The 23,211-nt window shown below is 44.0% G+C and overlaps 1 protein-coding gene across 1 annotated transcript in view; it reads left to right on the top strand.

Moving 5' to 3' along the window:
* Positions 1 to 23,211, top strand: part of LOC124777172 (solute carrier family 22 member 7-like) — a 205,318-nt gene that overhangs the window by 148,047 nt on the left and 34,060 nt on the right. The window contains exons 7-8 of the mRNA XM_047252481.1: positions 3,691 to 3,859; positions 17,195 to 17,416. Coding sequence (XP_047108437.1) covers positions 3,691 to 3,859; positions 17,195 to 17,416 — 391 coding nt within the window. The remainder of the gene's footprint in view (positions 1 to 3,690; positions 3,860 to 17,194; positions 17,417 to 23,211) is intronic.

Genomic DNA, 23,211 nt, shown 5'->3' with positions numbered 1-23,211 from the left:
AGATGTTGAATACCATTGGCCTGGCAGAATGACTGAAATTCAGCGGACATGAATTGTGGGCCACTGTCGGAAACAATAGTCTGCGGAAGACCTTCAATGCAAAAGATAGCAGACAACGCTTGGATGGTGGCAGAGGACGTCGTGGAAGACATCCGGAGAACAAAAGGAAAAGTACTGAAGGCATCTACCAGAACCAACCATCGAGCATTCCAGAATGGACCAGCAAAATCGATGTGCAAGCGTTGCCAAGAGGAAGTGGCTTTTGGCCATGCAAAGACTTTCCGCGGCGGTGCGGATTGTTGTTCGGCACACGCCTTGCAAGAAGAACACATATTCGTAATCGCAGCATCGATTCCGAACCAAGTACAGTGCAGACGAGCAAGTTGTTTCGTTCACACTATACCCCAATGTCCTTGGTGAAGAAGCCGTAAAACAGAGGACTGTAACGAACGTGGGACCACGACTCTGGACTGATCATTATCAGAACGCAACAACAAAACACCACGTCGTACAAAAAGTCTCTCTTTATGAGCAAAAAATCGGCGAACCAACGGATCCTCGATCCGAGACTTTGACAAAGGCCATTGTGTAGCAACAAAACGCAAAACGGTAGCAAGGACAGGGTCAGCAGCTGTGGCTGTAGCTACACGACGAAAATCAATCGGAAACGATTCGACCACTTCATCGGTTTCCGAATCAATGAACATGCAAGCAAGTCCGGAAGAATCGAATGCTCTATCCTCAGCAACAGGCAAACGGGACAACGCATCGGCGTTTCCGTGCTTAGCAGTGGACCGATACAAGATATCGTAGCGGTACTGCGAGAGGTAAATAGACCAGCGAACGAATTTCTGCGCTGTACACGGAGGTACAGGCTTGTTCGGATGAAAACGCGACGTCAAAGGTTTGTGGTCTGTGATGATGGTAAAGTGACGACCATACAAGAAATCATGAAACTTAGTAACACCAAAGACGAGAGCCAAAGCTTCTTTCTCTATCTGTGAGTAATTTCTTTGCGCAGACGAGTGCAATTTGTACGCAAAGGCAATAGGGCGATCATGCGACCCATCTTTGTGCGCAAGCACAGCACCGATCCCATCCTCGTCGCCATGTGATGTGTCGACAGAAGTGCCGACACAGTGTTATTTTGAGGAGGCCGATATGCACGCTGTAAGCTCACGCAGAATATCTTGAAGTCTGAAACAGGACGCTCAATGAATGATATAAAGAAAAGTACATTGCTTTGGGAATACTTAACTTTAATCCATCCTTGTTGTATACATCGTTCTTGTTGAGACATGCTTTAGACGATAATTATCAATTGCTATGTAAGGCTAATGGCGCCTTGCTAGGTCGTAGCCATGGACTTGGCTATTCTAACTATCTGCTCGGCAAATGAGCGAGGCTTCGTCAGTGTAGTCGCTAGCTACGTCGTCCGTACAACTGGGGCGAGTGCTAGTCCGTATCTCGAGACCTGCCTTGTGGTGGCGCTCGGTCTGCGATCACACAGTGGCGATACGCGGGTCCGACATGTACTAAATGGACCGCGGCCGATATAAAGCTACCACCTAGCAAGTGTGGTGTCTGGCGGTGACACCACAATTAACACACGAGTTATGAAATTTTCTGCAATGGTATGAGCTTTGCCTGTTTTTGCCTCTCGATAACTAACCAAGAAAGAAGCTTTTAATGAATTGCCATTAATTGTTTTTGCATGAGTTTTCATGCAATGCTGAGAAGCAGCTAGTTCAGCACTCTTCCTTTTGAAAAAATCGATGTCTTTAGCCTGGAAATCAGGGTGAGTACCCTCTAAATGACGGCGCAAGTTAACTGGAGCCATTGAACTGTTTCGGAAGGACTCGCGCACAAATTACACACTGAGTTTTACCCTCCTTTGTCTCCATGAAGCCCATTTCTGAATAGCTTTCGTTGTCCTTGCGCTTCTTGGTTATCCCACTTCCACAGGATATTGCAACCAGTGGAGTACTTGCAGCGTTTTCACATAATAGAGCCCGCTGAGGAGCTTCTTGTGATTGTTCTTCCTTTGGTCGCCCTCCCTCCTCATTCATTACAACTGGAAACTTCCCTTGTTGAAAGGCGATGGGGAAACTACACCCTTCTTCAAAGATCCTGACTTCAGCCACCGATCCATGTTAGAAATAATAAACTGGTCAAAAATCGATTTATGAAATAGGTAGTTCACTGACAAAGCAAGTTTAACATTTAATGATGCCTGGGGCCGCATACGTGCCAGCGAGCACTGTGATTGGTCGACAAAGCTCGCTCCGCGCATGCGTAAAAGGTTTCATCGCATCTAGCGCCGTGAGCGGACGCACAAACGACCCCCGTATTGTTGCGAAACAGTCGATCAGTGAAGCCGCATTCTCCGGCACTAAACTGTGTATGCGCCCTCACTTAGGAACCGCATAGGCTGAAGCAAAAGTACACATGTTTTCACACGAAAATAGAGATGAATTTGATTTTCACAATTTTATTCAATAATTTTACTCATTATTTTACACGGTTTGGTGAAAGGTGGCAGCGGACCCCCTAGAAAGAGACGGCGAACCCCTAAGGGGTCCGCGGACCACACGTTGGGAAGCCCTGTATAGACCATTCTTTGATTTAAATTCTGAGGAAGACACTCCTAGCAGTGTCGAAACCCGGTTAATTCGTTAAAAATAGTGAACGAAGGCTGTTTTCTTTCAATTCTAACTCACACCAACTAAAAGGGCTCGTTTTCATGCGCACGTGCCTCCATCCCACCAATGCGCAGTGCGATCTTTGGCGAAAACCGCTCCAAATATCGATACATCGCACCGGATGTATCAGTATGTATGTTTTCCTGTCCAAACCTGTTATTACCAGGTTGAGAGCTGTCGATTCATCCTCAACTGGGCTCTATACTATGGTACTTATTATCGCAGTACCTAAAGCGTTAGAGAATTTCAGACACACCTCGTTATTGCCCAATACTTCAGTATCTCATTTCTTTCCACACAGATTTTTTCTGTTTGGTGTTTATTCTTCGTCATTAATAGATTGCGATTTTTCGAAATCTATATCTCACCATGATGGAATCCAGCTGGTGTGTTCTCATGTGTACGGGTCTTTTTTAAGTATGCCTCCATCTCTTGTGATTTTTGAACAGTGGGTTTGTTGTTAATAGCTGAAATTTATTGCAGAACTTAGCCGTTCTCCTCTCTCATTCGGACCACCAAGCTCATTCTCTCGTTCATGATTAGCCTATCATCTCTCATGGACATGGACATCATAGCATCACATACGAACACTTCAAATTTTGCATGATTATGTCTTAGCGTGTACATGTCTTGGACCTATACTAGAGTTGATCGTTTGTGACACCCACTCAGATCCAATACAGAGTAGGTAAGACAAGCTGTAGCCTTTTAGGCATGCCCTGGACGACAATACTCACGGCGACGGCTACTGGAAGGCTATTTCCAATTCATATATAACATTTCAACTGTCATTCTTCAGCACTTAACGTTACACTGTTTGTGAGCTCATCCTGGAGGCCCATTAAAACTGTAACGCAATTTGTCTTACTGTCGGACTGGTCCCGTTTGTTGATGTGTGCAGTATGACAGCTGGTGCCAGGCCAGGAGACTGGCATGGTGGTGATGCTGGAGGTGGACACGCCACGAGACTGGTGACTTTTGTTTACAGCGGGAGAGCTGGTGCCGGGCAGCAAACGCGGCCTGGTGACGATGACGCAGCTGACTGGTTGGGCGGCGGGCCACATGGCGGCGCCACTGGTTGCGCTGCTGCTGCCGGACTGGCGACACTTCACTGCCGCCACCGGCGTCTCCGTGGCTCCCTTCCTGCTCGCCGTCTGGTGAGTGCGACCGCCGAGCAGCTACCCATGCCACTGCACGATGCGCGATGCAAGACACGGTATGTCGCAGAAACTACCTGTGTTGGCAGTGTGCAAAGAAACGTAGTGCAAGCGACTTAACTGGTTCACATTGAGACGACAGGGGTACAACACTGACACGTGCCTCTGTCGTATCACACAGCCCTACACAGAGTGCTGGTGGTTCCACGCGACTTGTGTCGCATGATACATGGGGAGAGAAATTTTTCATTATTGCCTAAAAACAAATTAAAAGGAAGGTTCATCGTTGGCCGTAATATTGATGCTTTATTGATAGCAGCCGGCCGGAGTGGCCGTGCGGTTCTAGGCGCTACAGTCAGGTGCCGAGCGACCGCTACGGTCGCAGGTTCGAATCCTGCCTTGGGTATGGATGTGTGTGATGTCCTTAAGTTAGTTAGGTTTAATTAGTTCTAAGTTCTAGGCGACTGATGACCTCAGAAGTTAAGTCGCATAGTGCTCAGAGCCATTTGAACCATTTTATTGATAGAAGAATCGGCTTTCGATCACACAGTGATCATCTTCAGTGCTGGAAGCTGTGGTGTACAAATTAAACTCGGACACTGGGATCAAGTTATCAATAACCAAAACTGAGAAGCGATCACAGTAACTCATTGTGATCGCTTCTCAGTTTCGGTTATTGATAACTTGATCCCGGTGTCCAAGTTTAATTTGTACATCACAGCTTCCAGCACTGAAGATGATCACTATGTGATCGAAAGTCGATTCTGCTATCAATAAAACATCAATATTACGGCCAACGCTGAACCTTCCTTTCAATTTAACATATATGGTCGTTGTGAACACAGCACTCCATGGAGTCGCCAATCAATAAAAACAAATTGTTTTATGTAGATGAACTAAATCTACATCTGTCTAAGTAGTTAGCTTCATTATAAAAAATATTCTTTTCCTGTAAAATACTAAAAACCACAGTTTTGGAATTTGTGGGTGTTCTCTGCTATGTAGTCTTTCTAATCCCATTATGAGGAAAATATTAAGTAAAAATAATCATTTTTGTATAGCTTATAGTCTGACATCAAAGCTTAATAATAATTTTTTTTTCCATATTTACTGTGAAATCTACATCTGCATCTACATGGATACTCCGCAATTCACAATTAAATGCCTCCGCAGAGGCTTCATCGAACCACCTTCACAATTCCCTACTATTCGAATCTCGTATAGCGAGTGGAAAAAACCAACACCTGTATCTTTCCATGCGAGCTCTGATTTCCCTTGTTTTATTATGGTGATAGTTTCTCCCTATGTAGTTCGGCGTCAACAAAATGTTTTCGCATTCGGAGGAGAAACTTGATGATTGAAATTTCGTGAGAAGATTCCGCCGCAACGAAAAACGCCTTTGTTTTAATGACGTCCACCCCAGATCCTGCATCATTTCGGTGACACTCTCTCCCCTGTTTCGCGATAGTGCAAAACGTGCTACCCTTCTTTAAACTTTATCGAATACTTACTTACTTTGTGTTCTTCCTTACGGCAGGTCTGGTTATGGGGGAAGCCTCGTCAGAGAGGTCCACCGTATGAGCGTCTAGGGAAGTGATTCCATTTATGGTTTTCCGTTGCCTTCTACTGATTGATGATGAAATGATAATGAGGACAACGCAACACCCATTCCCTGGGCGGAGAAAATCTCCGACCCAGCTGGGAATCGAACCCGGCTTTATCAATGTACTCCATCAATTCTATCTGGTAATGATGATCGCACCCCGCGCAGCATTATTCTAAAAGAGGACGGACAAGCGTAGAGCAGGCAGTCTCTTTAGTAGATCCGTTACATCCTCTAAGTATTCTGGCAATAAAATGCACCCTTTAGTTTCCCTTCCCCACAACATTTTCTATGTAGTCTTTCCAATTTAAGTCGTTCTTAATTGTACTTCCTAGGTATTTAGTTGAATTTACGGCCTTTAGATTTGGTTTATCGTGCAACCGAAGCTTAACGGATTCCTGTTAGCACTCATGTGGATGACCTCACACTTTTCATTATTTAGGGTCAACTGCTAACTTTCGTGCTATACTGAAACCTTTTCTAAATCGTATTTCAATTTGTTTTGATCTTCTGATGACTTTACTGGGCGGTAAACTATAGCATCATCTATGAGCAACCTATGACGGTAGCTCAGATTGTCTCCTAAACCGTTTATGTAGATAAGGAACAGCAGAGAGCGTATAAAGAGCCTATAAAATTACCTTGGAGAACTCCAGAAATCACTTCTTCCATCAAAAATTACGAACTCTGACATCTCTCATACGAAAACATGATTGAGACGGTAAAGAAAAACGCCGCACATGTTTTTTAAACTGTGCAGCGAAGAATGTAGTCAAAAAAATGGTTCAAATGGCTCTGAGCACTATGCGACTTAACTTCTGAGGTCATCAGTCGCCTAGAACTTAGAACTAATTAAACCTATTTAACCTAAGGACATCACCCAAATCCATGCCCGAGGCAGGATTCGAACCTGCAACCGTAGCGAACGCTCAGTTCCAGACTGTAGCACTTAGAACCGCACGGCCACTCCGGCCGGCAAGACTGTAGTCCCTGGACAGTTTACGTTTGGTGCGTTTTAAGTCATATATTATTGCGCATAGAGTGTAGCTAACATATCGAAATGTCTTTAACTCTGGAAGTGTCGGAAGTTCCATGCGGAATTTCGCGGATGATGCTGTAGTATACAGAGAAGTTGCAGCATTAGAAAATTGTAGCGAAATGCAGGAAGATCTGCAGCGGATAGGCACTTGGTGCAGGGAGTGGCAACTGACCCTTAACATAGACAAATGTAATGTATTGCGAATACATAGAAAGAAGGATCCTTTATTGTATGATTATATGATAGCGGAACAAACACTGGTAGCAGTTACTTCTGTAAAATATCTGGGAGTATGCGTGCGGAACGATTTGAAGTGGAATGATCATATAAAATTAATTGTTGGTAAGGCGGGTACCAGGTTGAGATTCATTGGGAGAGTCCTTAGAAAATGTAGTCCATCAACAAAGGAGGTGGCTTACAAAACACTCGTTCGACCTATACTTGAGTATTGCTCATCAGTGTGGGATCCGTACCAGATCGGTCTGACGGAGGAGATAGAGAAGATCCAAAGAAGAGCGGCGCGTTTCGTCACAGGGTTATTTGGTAACCGTGATAGCGTTACGGAGATGTTTAATAAACTCAAGTGGCAGACTCTGCAAGAGAGGCGCTCTGCATCGCGGTGTAGCTTGCTCGCCAGGTTTCGAGAGGGTGCGTTTCTGGATGAGGTATCGAATATATTGCTTCTCCCTACTTATACCTCCCGAGGAGATCACGAATGTAAAATTAGAGAGATTAGAGCGCTCACGGAGGCTTTCAGACAGTCGTTCTTCCCGCGAACCATACGCGACTGGAACAGGAAAGGGAGGTAATGACAGTGGCACGTAAAGTGCCCTCCGCCACACACCGTTGGGTGGCTTGCGGAGTATAAATGTAGATGTAGATGTAGATGTAGAACGACAATACCTCTTTCAGTTCTCGAGAAAATATGTGAGGTATACTGGGGCTTGTGCTCGACGAGGTTGGCAGCTAAGTGCCTAACATGTGGCTGTTGCTACATACTGTGCCCATATATGCAGAGTGTGGAGCTGCGGCTGCCTCGTAACAGGAATTTAGATTTCACATCTCCTTTACGCCTGCTACAGAGTTCCCTGAAATCAGGAAACATAGACCGAAGACAACATCGTCAGCTGATGATGCTGACTCGATGTTTTTTTTCAGTTTGTGTTCCCTGATTTCAGAACACTTTGTGAAAGGCGCAAAAGAGATCTGAAACCGAAATTCCTGTCACTTCTGTACGAGCAGCTGTATAAAGCCAAGGACGACCTTTCGGGATTTTCCTTAGCGCCATAGGGTTCTTTTATTTCTTCAATAACGTCGTCTGCCCCTAGACAGAGTGTAGCACACAGTGCTACACCATCGCTAGCAACGTATCTCCCTTCAATTCGAACAACGTTTCTTCTGAATACTCCTCAAACTGAATCATATGCTACTCTGCAAAAGTGAACGGTTGTGAAATACTATACTAGATTTACAAATCTGTAAACATTTCTATGTATGTATCGCACTGAATAAAGTACCATGCTAGACTGTATTACAAAAAATTAACTTTTCATAATGGCACTTTTAACGTCATTCGCACACTTCCATCAAATTACCGTATAGTAATGAGTAGATCCTCAGCAGGAGAAGTAGCTAATAGAAAATTTGTGTCCTGCTTTGCCGGAGCAGCTGATAGTAATTGCTCCAAAAAGTGGAAACTGGCTGGATTCACTCAGTAGAACTCATGGAATTTGTATTCGTATTGGGCCAACCCACGAGAAAGAACTGTTGAATATTGTTTGATATTTATATTATCGTGTCGGTACACCCAGTACTTCTTTCTCTTTTCCAGTTTCTTGACCTGTAAATAATGATAAACCACAATAAATTCCGCTCGGAAGAGCTCCACATGAGTACTAAAAGGAAACCACTAAATTTCCGTTACACGATAAATCACACAAATCTAAAAGGTGTGAAATCAACTAAATACTTACGGATTACGAAAACGTAGAACTTAATTTCAACGATCACACAGATCATGTGAGGAAAGTGAACCAAAGACAGTGACATAGTGGCAAAACACTTATAACTGCAACATTTCTACTGAAGACTGCCTACGATACGCTTGTCCGCCCTCATCTGGAGAAGTGCTGCTACGTGTGGGATCCTTATCAGATACGACTGACGCAGGACATCGAAAAAGTTCAAAGAAGGGCAGCTCGTTTTCTAACATTGTGAAACAGAAGAGAAACTGCCAGCGATGTGATACGCGAATTGGGGTTGAAAAATCATAAAGACCAAGGCGCTTTTCGTTGCGTCAGTATCTTCTGATGAAATTTCAATGTTCAGCTTTTTCCTCCGATTGCTAAAACATTTTGTTGGCGCCCATGTACACAGGGAGAAGTGATCATCAAAAAGAAGTAAGAGAAACTGGAGCTCGCACTGCAAGATTTAAATATTCTTTTTCCCCGCACGCTCTTCGAGAATAGAAAGGTAGAGAATTAGCTTGACTATTGTTCGATGAATGCTCTGCCAGGCACGTAAATTTAGATTACAGTGTAATCATGTAGATGTAGAAGTAGATGATTGCAGCTGAAACTGGAGCATGATTCGTGCTGTCTTGTTGCTTGTCGTATGGCGAGTCGCATCTCGCATCGCATATCCTACTCATATCGTATCATCCTGTAATATTAGTATCTGTTTCGATAGCTTAAATAAACCTACATTCGATAATCTAACCATGCAGGTTCATAAAACCCATCTGTGTAAAAATTTCTTAGATCGTCGCTGAGCAGCGACTACCTGATATTTCAAAGAATACCTTACGCGCCACAGCGTGGAATACGAATTATTCATAAATTGTATCGATAGAGATATTTTGTGTTTCTTATTTTTTGACAGCTGAAGAACTGTAATCCTCTTCTGTTAACACAGTCGTGATATTTTTTAAAGACGGCGGACGCGTATATTGCGTGGTCCGCAATCACTAACGAGTTATCATAAAATATTACTATTTTTCAGAGCTATGTAAGAACGTATGGGTGCATCTAAGATGAAATATCGAAGATGTTAAAGGACTTTATTTAAGGAAACAGCCAGAAAGATAGAAAATTGAAATCGTATGTTAGCAATTCTGACTAAGGTAATTAAATAAGTTAGTGTGCTCTCAAATGCAGTAGTGCCTGCTTATTACTTAAAGTATTTCTATGCTATCCATCTCCTATTAATAGCAACAGAAATAACGGTATTTTTATAGTTTTCATACAGCCACCATGGACGGACTGCATGTCGGCAAACGTCGTAGTTAAGGTAGAAGGCGCGTTGCTATTTACCTTGTTTGTGGTTTAAATCAAACTTCTTTTAATGTGTGGTGTAGTATAGCAAAGAAAATTTCCAGCTGTGTATGGTGCCTTAGGTTTCTTTGTTCGTAGTTGCTATCCCTCATATCTGGTCGTGATCGAACATGATCACGACACAAATAAATTAAGCGGCAATGCGAAGTCTGTTCTTAATCTTGAGAACGCTACGCCTTCTGCAAACGATTTCAGGTGACAAACTATCACATACAGTACTTAAGTTTTAGAAAAGTGTTTGCTCTTCCCGCCAAGAAGTGGTGCAAAAGTCACAACAGATTTCTGAATCTTCACAAGAGAGTAACAATCTAATAAAAATATAATTTTTTTTAAAAAAAGAAATGCACCACAGTCTCAATGCCAACACAAAAATGTCACAGTGACAGGCGTTGCGTCTCTTCGCGTCACCTTCATTGCAACGTCTCATATTGCGTATCGTGCCATGTGCGTGAACCGCGCGTATGTTGCATGACTGTGTAGACTCACCTCTTTCAACGCGGACAGCGAACACCGCCGCTACCGTCCCCCCTCCCCTCCCCCTTCCATGAAACATACACACACACACACACACACACACACACACGCGCGCGCGCGCTCGCGCATGCGCGCGCACACACACATAGAGAGCTTGAATGTAATTGAAGATAATGGATCAACGTGTGAAATACTGACTGCACTTGCCCTTCGACTATTGAGGATTCCGGTCTGTCTATTGCGCAAACGACAAATCTTTTTTTATTGCTCAATTACGTTTCAGCACCTTTATGCCATTATCACTGGGTACTTGTATTCACAAATCATTTGTAACCTTTCCACTATGTTTTGTTTCTGTATGGACTTTAGCCCAACTTTACCTCCCACTCCATAAAAGCTTACGTACTACCAAAACTATGTCCCCACAAACTGTTATCCAACTTAACCTCGTATCCTAACCTTTGACTAAACAGAACCCTATTTGAATTGAACTATAACTTACCGTAATTCAATTTGTCTCTACATTAAATGCGCAAATCAACTAAAACAGTTATCTGGCTCTAATCAGGCTTTCCACTTAACTCGCGTCTTGTCAACGTTGTTGCAGATTTCTCGAAAGCACAACAGCAAACAGCAAGGAGTCGGCTGCTAAACTAGGTTCCTATTCCTGGTACAATTTCCAAACTGTACACAAACAGTTCCATACCATATGGTAGAATGTGGAAATGCGTAATGATAAACAGTGGGATGGAAAGAGCCTCTATTCCAATGCAATTATATTCCAGGACAACGATTTTGGAATGAAGTGTGTATTCAAAAAGACAGAGTAATACTTCGTGTGAACTTCACACAAGACATTGGACTGAACAATATAATGCTTAACAGAGTGAACAATGATCTAAAGAGGGTACAATGTTAACAGAGAATTTCTATAAAAATCAAACAGCTTGATCAGTTAATATGTTAATGCATAACTCAGGGAGGTATGGTGGTCCTTTCAGCTCTGAGCAAGTTAACTAGCTAACAACAATCATTCCGGCAAACTAGCTGCGTAATACTGCAGTCCTACCTCAAACTTCTTCTCTTCAAAAAATAATAACATTATTCAACATTTATATTCATTTCACCTTTCAACGTGTGCATAATTTTCAGCCTTGCTGTCCTCTACAATCAATCTTTCTTCATCTAACATATACAATCACAAGTCCACATAGCACTACAGAATACGCCCATCAGCTACCGCATTTCAACTAAGAATGTATCAATACTGCGCAGAGGCAAAGGCTGTATCACGACAAGACTACAGATACTTAACAGTAATGTCATTTGCTCTTTCTCTGACGTGCACATCGATAACATACAAAAATCGAAATAACATGACCATTTTACACATTCTTTAATTCTGAATCTCTTGGATGTTCAGTATATTATATTTTTGCTTGCCATAGTTATTTTCTTTGTTCCTGTCCTCACCTAGATGCTCTTCTATCAAAGGCGAGTACAGGAATACGACCAGCTCTCATAATGAATCTATGTGACAGCCAATCATGGGGCGGTACCTCCCTCCACGTTATTTTTGCATTGAACGCAATTCATAATGTACCGCTCCCTCACAGTTGACCTGGTGGGAGACCGACACTGTTTGCGATGAACTGATGTAATAATTTTTGAAATAAACAGAACATACGTAAGCTAAATGCAGAGCTGCGAATCTTGGACTCAGTTTTTGGTAAACTGTGATGTTTCTCAGGCAGACACAGTCTGTTGGAGGGTTGAATCCCACCTCTAGCGCTAAACTTGTTGCCCCCTTAGTTATGTTTCCTGTGTCACAAGGAAAGCTATCCTATGTTACACTTTTCGTCTTGTTTACACGTTTGAGTATATTGTGGTTGCAAAACTTGTTTTATGTCTGAATCAGTCCTCTGAGCCTACGTAACTTTGTACCAGGGTACGACGTAAACTAATATCTACTTTGAACTGTCAAAACAAACTGTAATCTGTAATATAATATTGCCATTGTTGAGATGACTGTATGGGCACATTCCGAAATTTAAAAAAAATTACGAGAGACAGCTTGGGCATAAGGACAGCGAAGCGGAATGCTGCGAGGAGAGAAGGTGTGGATGGAGACCCCTTGCTGCATGCCAGATGCACAGCTTCTCATCTGATCGCCTTGCAGTTGAAGGCAACAACATAGCATGCACTGGCTCAAGTGTCTGAGACCTGGGTAGCCGTAGAAACTGATTGAAAAGTATAGTGGTAACATCTTCGTACCTTTTCACACCCCACGTGTGAGAGAGATATTGTTACAGATATACAGAAACGTGGTATAGGAATACTATAAAATAAAGGTAAGGAATTTTTGAATGTCATAAACATTTGTAACTGGCCACAGACAATTTAATTATATTAACATACATTAGCATATACTATATTTCTATCTTTCTGACCACGACAAGGAAAGATCACCATATTGTGCACGAAGTACATCTGCGTCTGCCATCCGAGCATAAGATCTGGACTACCTGCTACATTCTCGTGCATCCCACACCACTGGTGGCATACTACGAGCAGCCGGAATAGCGATTTACCATCCCATGAGTTGTTGTTGTTGTGGTCTTCAGTCCTGAGACTAGTTTGATGCAGCTCTCCATGCTACTCTATCCTGTGCAAGCTTCTTCATCTCCCAGTACCTACTGCAACCTACATCCTTCTGAATCTGCTTAGTGTATTGATCTCTTGGTCTCCCTCTACGATTTTTACCCTCCACGCTGCCCTCCAATGCTAAATTTGTGATCCCTTGATGCCTCAAAACATGTCCTACCAACCGATCCCTTCTTCTAGTCAAGTTGTGCCACAAACTCCTCTTCTCCCCAATTCAATACCTCCTCATTAGCTATGTGATCTACCCATCTAATCTTCAGCATTCTTCTGTAGCACCACATTTCGAAAGCTTCTATTCTCTTCTTGTCCAAATTGGTTATCGTCCATGTTTCACTTCCATACATGGCTACACTCCATACAAATACTTTCAGAAACGACTTCCTGACACTTAAATCTATACTCGATGTTAACAAATTTCTCTTTTTCAGAAACGATTTCCTTGCCATTGCCAGTCTACATTTTATATCCTCTCTACTTCGACCATCATCAGTTATTTTACTCCCTAAATAGCAAAACTCTTTTACTACTTTAAGTGTCTCATTTCCTAATCTAATTCCCTCAGCATCACCCGATTTAATTTGACTGCATGAGTAGGCTGCCATTAACACCGCGAGAAGACAGCTGTGTCTCTTTTTTTTAATGTCATTTCGTTCTGTATTGTTCGTTGCCCTTTGTTCGAGACGGACGTCCTATGACACCCATTCAGGTTGTTCGTTGATCCATTCACTCAGTTTTTTTATTATGTCTCGAGAGATGCCGTGACCGGTGAGCATGGACTGCTGACAGATAGCGTCACCTTGTGCTCAGTGATGAATCACAGTCCTATGCTACATCAAGTTATCATAGTACCAAAAATAGAAAACAGTCTCTGGTGTGAGGTTTTTAATTAATAGTGATGCGCTTTGCGCGGTTATCCGTAAATAGTAATAAATATCTTGTTACATAACAGGTTATTGGCGAACCCGTCTAGCACCGATTTGTGGGACAGCTGAAATGAAGGTGAGAAGTAAAGGGCTACACTTGCCCTGAACAGTGGAGACCACGTTACTCATACTTAAAAGCCATTGATACGTTGACAAGCGAATACCGCAGTCGTCGGATATAAAAAAATAGGAAAACTTGAAATGGCGAGTGAGAACCTCTAAGTTAAAAGCGTAAATTTGCAACATTAATAAGAAATTAAATTTGCGTGAGTGCAGGCGCGAAGATAGGTTAGCGATCATAGCCATGAATCAGGGTGGTTAATAGATACCGCTCTAGGCAACGCATATGCTGAAGCTAGTGGGACACGTAGTAGACTGACTTGAGAACGAAACTCAGTTAAAGCGCCGAGTGGCGGCCTGATAGTAAAAAGGGCGTGAAACAAATAAAGTAAATGCTGAATTGAAATAATGGAATACAACAAAATACTCGTAATGATCAAAAATAGGCGAACTAGAGGTGACATGGAAAATAATTATTTGAGTGAACTGCCAACTAGTAAGATGGACCTAAATGTCAATCTAAATGACTATGGAGAAGGAGGAGGGAAGGGAAACAGGATGTGTGAAAAGGGATCATGTGTAAGGAGGTTGGGGGGCACGTAGAACCATTGTTAACGTATGAGGCCGAAATGGGGTGGAGTAATGTATCACAGACGACGATCGTCGGCGAATACTTTGGTACAGGGGAAGAGGTTTCATTCCTCTAATGTTTCGGAGAGGCACAGCAGTATTACCCACAACAAAATGGTGTGGGGAGCCAAGTCATGGCTGCAAGTGATTGAAAAAACTGTGACGAATCATTGGTACATAACGGATATCCTGTGTCCTCATATGTTACTTTTAAGGCCACAATACCATGATTCCATTTTTTAACAGTACAACGCTCGTCCGAACATGGTACGTGTCTTTATAAAATGTCTGCACGATGCTGATGTGCTGCTATGGCCAGTAAGATCCCCAGATCAGTCCTTGTTAGAACGTACAGGGTGACAATTCTTAAACTATATGAAAAAAAACGTAAATTAGTTACAAACTACAGCGTGCACACATTTTATTCAACATGTAAACGTCACCACAGATATTCGGATTTAGACTACGACGTGATCGCTGTGCCTGTCATCCTTGGCGATGTTGTGGCGCAGACGAATAGCTAAATTCTGCATGACCCGCTGAAGTGTCGGAACATCGATGCTGTCGATCACCTCCTGAATGGCTATTTTCAGCTGAACAATGGTCTTGGGGTTATTGGTGTACACCTTGTCTTTGATATAGCCTCACAAAAAGAGTCGCTTGTGTTCAAGTCCGGAGAATATGACGACCAATCGAGGCCCATGCCAGTGGCCTCTGGGTACCCCTGAGCCGGAATACGGTCCCCATGGTGTTTCTCCAGGACACCAAACACTCTTCAGTTTCGATGGGGTCGAGATTCGTCTTGCATGAACCACATCGTGGCGAAATCAGGGTCACTTTGGATAATAGGGATTAAATAATCTTCCATAACAGTCATGTACCGTTTGGTAGTGACTGCGCTATCAAGGAATATAGCACCGATTGTTCCGGGACTGGAAATTGTACACTATACCCGCTAGGGGTGAAGAGACTTCTCGACTGGGAAATGTGAATTCTCAGTCCCCAAAATTCACCAATTTTGCTTATTGACGAACCCATCCAAATGAACGTGGGCTTCGCCACTAAACGAAACCATGCATGCGCATTCTAATTCCTATCATGCACCGTGGCCAACCGTGCAGTTTCAACGTCCTAACGCAAGCCGCTCAGAAATTATGACGATTTTATTTCATATACACTGAAGAGCCTAATAAACTAGTACACTTGCCTAATATCGTGCCCTCTCGAACACACAGAAGTACCGCAACAAGACGTGGCATGGACCAGACTAATGTCTGAAGTAGTGCTGGAGGGAACTTACACCATGAATCCTGCAGGGCTGTACATAAATCTGTAAGAGTACGAGTGGGTGGATATCTCTTCTGAACAGCACTTTGCAAGGATTACCAGATATGCTCAATAATGTTCATGTCTGGTGGCCAGCGGAACTGTTTAAACTCAGAAGAGTGTTTCTGGGGCCACTCCGTAGCAATTCTGAACGTGTGCGGTGTCGCATTGTCCTGCTGAAACTGTTCAAGTCCGTCGGAATGGACAATGGACATGAATGCATGCAGGAGATCAGACAGGATGCTTACGTAAGTGTCATCTGTCAGGGTAGTATCTAGATGTATCAGGGGTCCCATATCACTCCAACTACACACGCCACACACCATTACAGTGCCTCCACCAGCTTGAACAGTCCCGTACTGACATGCAGGGTCCATGGATTCATGAGATTGTCTCCATACCTGTACACATCCATCCGCTCGATACAATTTGAAACGAGACTTGTCCGACCAGGGAACTTGTTTCCGGTCATCAGCAATCCAATGTCGGTGTTGACGGGCTCAGGCGAGACGTAAAGCTTTGTGTCGTGCAGTCATCAAGGGTACACAAGCGGGCCTTCGGCTCCGATGATGTTTCGTTGAATGGTTCGCACGCTGACACTTGTTGATGGCCCAGCATTGAAATCTGCAGCAATTTGCGGAAAGTTAGAACTTCTGTCACGTTGAACGATTCTTTTCAGTCTTCGTTGGTCCCGTTGTTGCAGGATCTTTTTCCGGGCGCAGCGATGTCGGAGATATGACGTTTTACCGAATTCGTAATATTCACGGTACAGTCGTGAAATGGTCGTATGGGAAAATCCCCACTTCATCGCTACCCCGGAGATGGTATGTCCCATTGCTCTCCCGCCGACTCAACACCACGTTCAAACTCACTTAAGTTTGATAACCTGCCATTGTAGCAACAGTAACCGATCTAACAACTGCGCCAGACACTTGTTGTTTTGTATTGGCGTTGCCGACCGCAGCGTCGTTATCGGCCTGTTCATGTATCTCTGTATTTGAATATCCATGTCTATACCAGTTTCTTTGGCCATTCAGTACATAAATGTGCAATAACGGATGTAACACGACTAGCAATGGTATCTAGGCATCATGGAAATTCAATGCCAGGGAATAAATAAAATAAAAAATAAATAAAGAATATGTGTCCTGTTCCATAGCATAGTGCAGAATGCCCCAAAGTTTTACGACCCGCCCGATATCGGGTCCATGAGACACTCACGTTATTGATCTTCTTGCAGCTGTGACAGTTTCAAAGGCAAGACGTTTTAACTGTTGTGGTCAGGTGGTTCCCGGAGTCGCCGCGGTGGCTGGCGGTGCACGGCAACGCGGAGCGCGCCCTGTCGCAGCTGCAGGCTATCGCCAAGTGCAACGGCTGCCAGCTGCCGCCGGACACGGAGCGGGTGCTGCACAAGCTGGCCAGCCGGCGAGAGCGGGTGTACGGCGTGCCGAGCCTGTTCGCCACCCGCGACATCGCCATCACGTCCACGCTCACCTGCGTCGCTGGGTGAGTCGCTGTCTTCCTCCTTGTATTGTGAAGTAGTGAGAAGCGACTCTTGTTACGACGTATAACAGTATTTCAGTTGTTTCCTTCATAACGGTAGAGGTCAAAAACAGAACGAGTATAAAACTTCCTGGCAGATTAACACTGTGTGCCCGACCGAGACTCGAACTCGGGACCTCGGTACTGGCAGAAGTAAAGCTGTGAGTACCGGACGTGAGTCGTGCTTCGGTAGCTCAGTTGGTAGAGCACTTGCCCGCGAAAGGCAAAGGTCCCGAGTTCGAGTCTCGGTCGGGCACACAGTTTTAATCTGCCAGGAAGTTTCATATCAGCGCACACTCCGCTGCAGAGTGAAAATCTCATTCTGGAAACATCCCCCAGGCTGTGGCTAAGCCATGTCTCCGCAATATCCTTTCTTTCAGGAGTGCTAGTTCTGCAAGGTTCGCAGGAGAACTTCTGTAAAGTTTGGAAGGTAGGAGACGAGGTACTGGCAGAAGTAAAGCTGTGAGTACCGGACGTGAGTCGTGCTTCGGTAGCTCAGTTGGTAGAGCACTTGCCCGCGAAAGGCAAAGGTCCCAAGTTCGAGTCTCGGTCGGGCACACAGTTTTAATCTGCCAGGAAGTTTCATATCAGCGCACACTCCGCTGCAGAGTGAAAATCTCATTCTGGAGAACGAGTATAGCTCGCGCAAGATATGGCGGCCGACGCGCAGTGACCTTCGTTCGAAGCACTGGGCCTTGATACGCCTAAGCATTGAGTCAAACAGAGCTTGGATTGGGTGTACAGGTACAGCTCCCCATGCAGCTTCAACACGATACCACAGTTCATCAAGAGTAGTGACTGGCGTATTGTGACGAGCCAGTTGCTCGGCCACCATTGACCAGACGTTTTAAATTGGTGAGTGATCTGGAGAATGTGCTGGCCAGGGCAGCAGTCGAACATTTTCTGTATCCAGAAAGGTCCGTACAGCTCCTGCAACATACGGTCGTGCATTATCCTGCTGAAATAAAGGGTTTCGCAGGAATGAAGGGTAGAGCCACGGGTCGTAACACATCTGAAATGTATCGTCCACTATTCAAAGTGCTGTCAGTGCGAACAAGAGGTGACCGAGACGTGTAACCAATGGCACTCCATACCATCAAGCCGGGTGATACGCCAGTACGGCGATGACGAATACACGCTTCCAATGTGCCTTCACTGCCATGTGCCAAACACGGATGCAACCATCATGATGCTGTAAACAGAACCTGGATTCATCCGAAAAAATGACGTTTTGCCATTCGTGCACCCAGGTTCGTCGTTGAGTACACCATCGTAGGCACTCCTGTCTATGATGCAGCGTCAAGGGTAACCGCAGCCATGGTCTCCGAGCCGATAGCCCATGCTGCTGCAAACGTCGTCGAACTGTTCGTGCAGATGGTTGTTATCTTGCAAACGTCCCCATCTGTTCACTCACGGATCGAGACGTGGTTGCACGATCCGTTACAGCCATGCAGATAAGATACCTGTCATCTCGACTGCTAGTGATACGAGGCCGTTGGGATCCAGCATGGCGTTCTGTATTACCCTCCTGAACCCACCGATTCCATATTCTGCTAACAGTCATTGGATCTCGAACAACGCGAGCAGAAATGTTGCAATACGATAAAATGCAATGGCGATATGCTACAATCTGACATTTTTGAAAGTCGGAAACGTGATGGTACGTATTTCTCCTCGTTACACGAGGCATCACAACAACGTTTCACCAGGCAACGCCGGTCAACTGCTGTTTGTGTATGAGAAATCGGTCGGAAACTTTCCTCATGTCAGCACGTTGTAGGTGTCGCCACCGGCGCCAACCTTGTGTGAATGCTCTGAAAAGCTAAGCATTTGCATATCACAGCATCTTCTTCCTGTCGGTTAAATTTCGCGTCTGTAGCACGTCATCTTCGTGGTTTATCAAACGTAATGGCCAGTAGTGTATTTTACGGAAACTATTAGGTAACAAAAAATCATTTTTGCTTTACTTATAGCTTTATATGTCAGGTTCATATGCCCATCATTTCGTTAATGGTCATACTTATTGTGATATTTCCGTTAAAGTAAGATACTTCCCACAGTTCGTAAAAGTGTGCAATGAAAGAAGCGGTCGCTGTGATTTCGCTTTTGGTGCATATTACATAATATGTTGTTGTCTATGAAACTGAGCTAACATATTGAATTTTTGTTTAATCTTGGGTAGAGGTATCTGTCAGCAACCAATCTCGAGAAAACTGATCTGATGTAGCACAGTCATTTGCGATAGCGCCGCACCAGCGATAAAGCCAGAGTGAAATATCCACTATATTTCTCATGTTTCATAAACGATTTGAGATATCTAAATGGGATTTTAGGCAAATGATGCCACGCAAAGCGGATAGTATTTTGCCGTATCGTTGTACGTAAAACTTCATTATCTTCCTCGTTTTTCCGATAACTACAGACTTTTTTAAGGGCCATCGATAGCTGGTGAAACGAGAACTGCTATGGGCTTTGGAACAACATAAGTCAAGACACTACAGGTTTATTTTGTATCAAGGATGTGCTTTTTCATAAGCTACTCTCCTTACTTTTCCCCTGTTCCTCACTCAATAGACTTAATAAACCACTGTTTAGAATTCTCTGGTAGTTGTGTATGCACTATATGTTATTGAGATGAGACAAAAAAATGGTTCAAATGGCTCTAAGCACTATGGGACTTAACATCTGAGGTCATCAGTCCCCTAGACTTAGAACGATTTAAACCTAACTAACCTAAGGGCGTCACACACATCCATACCCGAGGCAGGATTCGAACCTGCGACTGTAGCAGCAGCGCGGATCCGGACTGAAGCGCCTAGAACCGCTCGGCCATAGTGACCGGCTGAGATGAGACAGCGTAAACTCCGCGTATTTTGTCAAAAGAAGAAATTTTTGACTAGCCAACCAGACAAATGTGTACGTTTTACTCAAAATTCGCCCGTCATGACACTTCTCTGGAAGTTTCAAATGGTTAACAAGCCAGGCGAAAATAAATCTCGGTATTTTCGGCGGAATTCTTTTTAGATACTAACAAAAGCAGAGGTGCAGTAGATCTTGTCTTAATATTTACAAAAAAATATGAGTGTAAGCTACAATTTAAAATGGTAGTATCCCCTCCAGCGCTCAGCAATTCCCCTACCGCTCTCTGAGCTATCCCCACCACTACCACCCTGCCCACACTTCCCCAGCTGACTGCGCATCTACCGGCCACGGCATTTTGCGTATGCTTTACGAGCACACTGGTGAGGGTTGCATATGTTAGAAATCAAGGCGTCACTGTTATGTCGGTGCTTTACTGGATTCCTTCGTTCCCAATGTGGTTTCGTGATTACGTCGCGTCTGAGAATGGTGGCGCTGCAGTCACCTCCTACTCATCGCCTCGCTCTCCCTTACTAAAGGGTGCAGGAGGGTGAAGCCGTGACGTAGCATGCACACTGTGTGTATGTTGCTGCTGTTATAGTGTAGCGCAGGCAGAGCGAAAAATGACCGACTTTCGGAATCCTATGTCCTCTAACAAAGCTATGTCTAGGGTGCAGAGAGTATAAGACGAAAATTAAATGATGCAATGAACACAGCTGCAAATTTACTCCATAATAGGAAGAGTGATATCTAGAAAAAGCTTGATGCTATAGTCCACAATTCAGATAGGAACAAATACCAAGTTCGTCCACTGGAAACAAAATTGTTTATTCTTGTTTAATAAATGTACAGTTGCATATCTAGCGGCCATATCGTGAGTTATCGTTTCCTTCCAGACTCGTGAACTCGCTCTACTGTCTATGTTGCCATGGCTCATTTGTACCCGACAACAGACGCAAGCGACGAGTTTTCAGTTAAATGGGCGGCAATGCACACTGGCGAGTCGAGTCTTCAATCGCACAGAGACGGCAAGTTTGCGGGCCAACGAGACATACGGGCCCTGCAACGAACTTGTGACGTCATACTAGTCAGCTTGTCGCCACACTTCGCGAACGCTCACCTTCATGCAAGGCCCACGCGAAATCAATATTGGACTGAAAAGGTACTGCTAAAGGTCAAAATTGTCGTGTGCCATCGAGGACTTGCATGCACTTAAACGTGCAGTCTAGAACTATTAAACTCGTCTAAAGTAGTTACTCGCTCTCGTAAAGCCGGCCGCGGTGGCCGATCGGGTCTAGACGCTTCGGTCCGGAACCGCGCGACTGCTACGGTCGCAGGTTCGAATCCTGCCTCGGGAATGGATGTGTGTGATGTCATTAGGTTAGTTAGGTTTAAGTAGTTTTAAGTTCTAGGGGACTGATGACCTCAGATGTTAAGTCACATAGCGCTCAGAGCCATTTGAACCATTTTTGACACTCGTAAGACCTGCAGTGTCACGTGCTGTGACGTAAGCACCTCAACCTGTCTTCCTCGTGAGCTCCAGCGAGTTCAGAGATGACGGCATGAGACCTGCTGGCGCGTCTAAAGCGAGCAGGTAGACGTCATTGCTGATATCTAGACCAGTACTGTGAAATACTGAGTGGAGACATATTTCCGGTGATGCTATAACTTTACGCAAGACTTTTATTTTTCCCTATTGGCTAATTTCAGCCTCACTCCCATTATCAAGCATCTGTATGTAAATACCGCACTAAGTTAGAGCGTCAGCTCAAACATGTCTTCACTAAACCAGCTGTGGATAATCCAAATCCAGTTGTCAAGAAAATAATTGAAAGTTGCGTGGCAAGACGTTCAGGGCTTTCATACCTTATCAGCACACAAAAATTAAAATGGTTCGACAATGCTGGCTTGATCATGCCTCGATATTCTTTCCAGTATACTAATTTTGGTTTTGAGGTATAGTCTACAATCAGTTGACATGTGACCACTTGATAACGACCATGATATTGAAATTGGCCAGTTGCAAATGAAAGTGTTACGTGATGTTACAGCCTCAATGAAAACGTGTTTTTAGGTAATTAGTGAAACGATATATTTGGAAATTATTTAAAAAAAATGGTTCAAATGGCTCTGAGCACTATGGGACTTAACATCTGTGGTCATCAGTCCCCTAGAACTTAGAACTACTTAAACCTAACTAACCTAAGGACATCAGGCACATCCATGCCCGAGGCAGGATTCGAACCTGGGGCCGTAGCGGTCACGCGGTTCCAGACTGAAGCGCCTAGAACCGCACGGCCACACGGGCCGGCGGAAATTATTTGTTTCATATTTTACGCTGAAATAAAGTTTGACTGGTCACATTATGAATAGAAACTCCACAGTTGATAATTGTAGCTGGATAGATCTACCGGGAAAACTCATTAAGAAACTAATATAAGTTGGTGCTAATCATGCTCCTAATAGGAAACGACAGATTCAACGCGAAAGATTCAAAAATTAAATTATCAGTCGCCATCTAACAGAGAAGAAATAACACTTCCTGTCATTCAACTTCCCATTTTAGGGCTTTTCTTTCTTCCTTTCTCACTAAGAATCTTTTGATAAATAGCATTGTCAGAGCATTTTGTTTTGTTCTGAGATGCTATGTAAATAGCAAAGCAGATAGGACAGTCCGAGAAAGGCAAGTGTGACAAACCGGCATATACCCGTATATCTTCTTCCCAGACTTCTATTATCTATCGTAATCCAGCAAACTACTTGATTCGTCCATCTGCCAGCCGTTTGCCTGATATTATGCCCAGAGCACTTCAGTTTCCATTACAATAAGATAGTGATAAAAAGTGGAAAGTCTTATAGTACGAACACCTTGACTGAACGCTGCCAAACTGGTATTCCAG

This window comes from Schistocerca piceifrons, chromosome 2 (assembly GCF_021461385.2).
Source record: "Schistocerca piceifrons isolate TAMUIC-IGC-003096 chromosome 2, iqSchPice1.1, whole genome shotgun sequence".
Classification (NCBI taxonomy): Eukaryota; Metazoa; Arthropoda; class Insecta; order Orthoptera; family Acrididae; genus Schistocerca; species Schistocerca piceifrons.
This window is presented reverse-complemented; position numbering and strand designations above follow the sequence as displayed.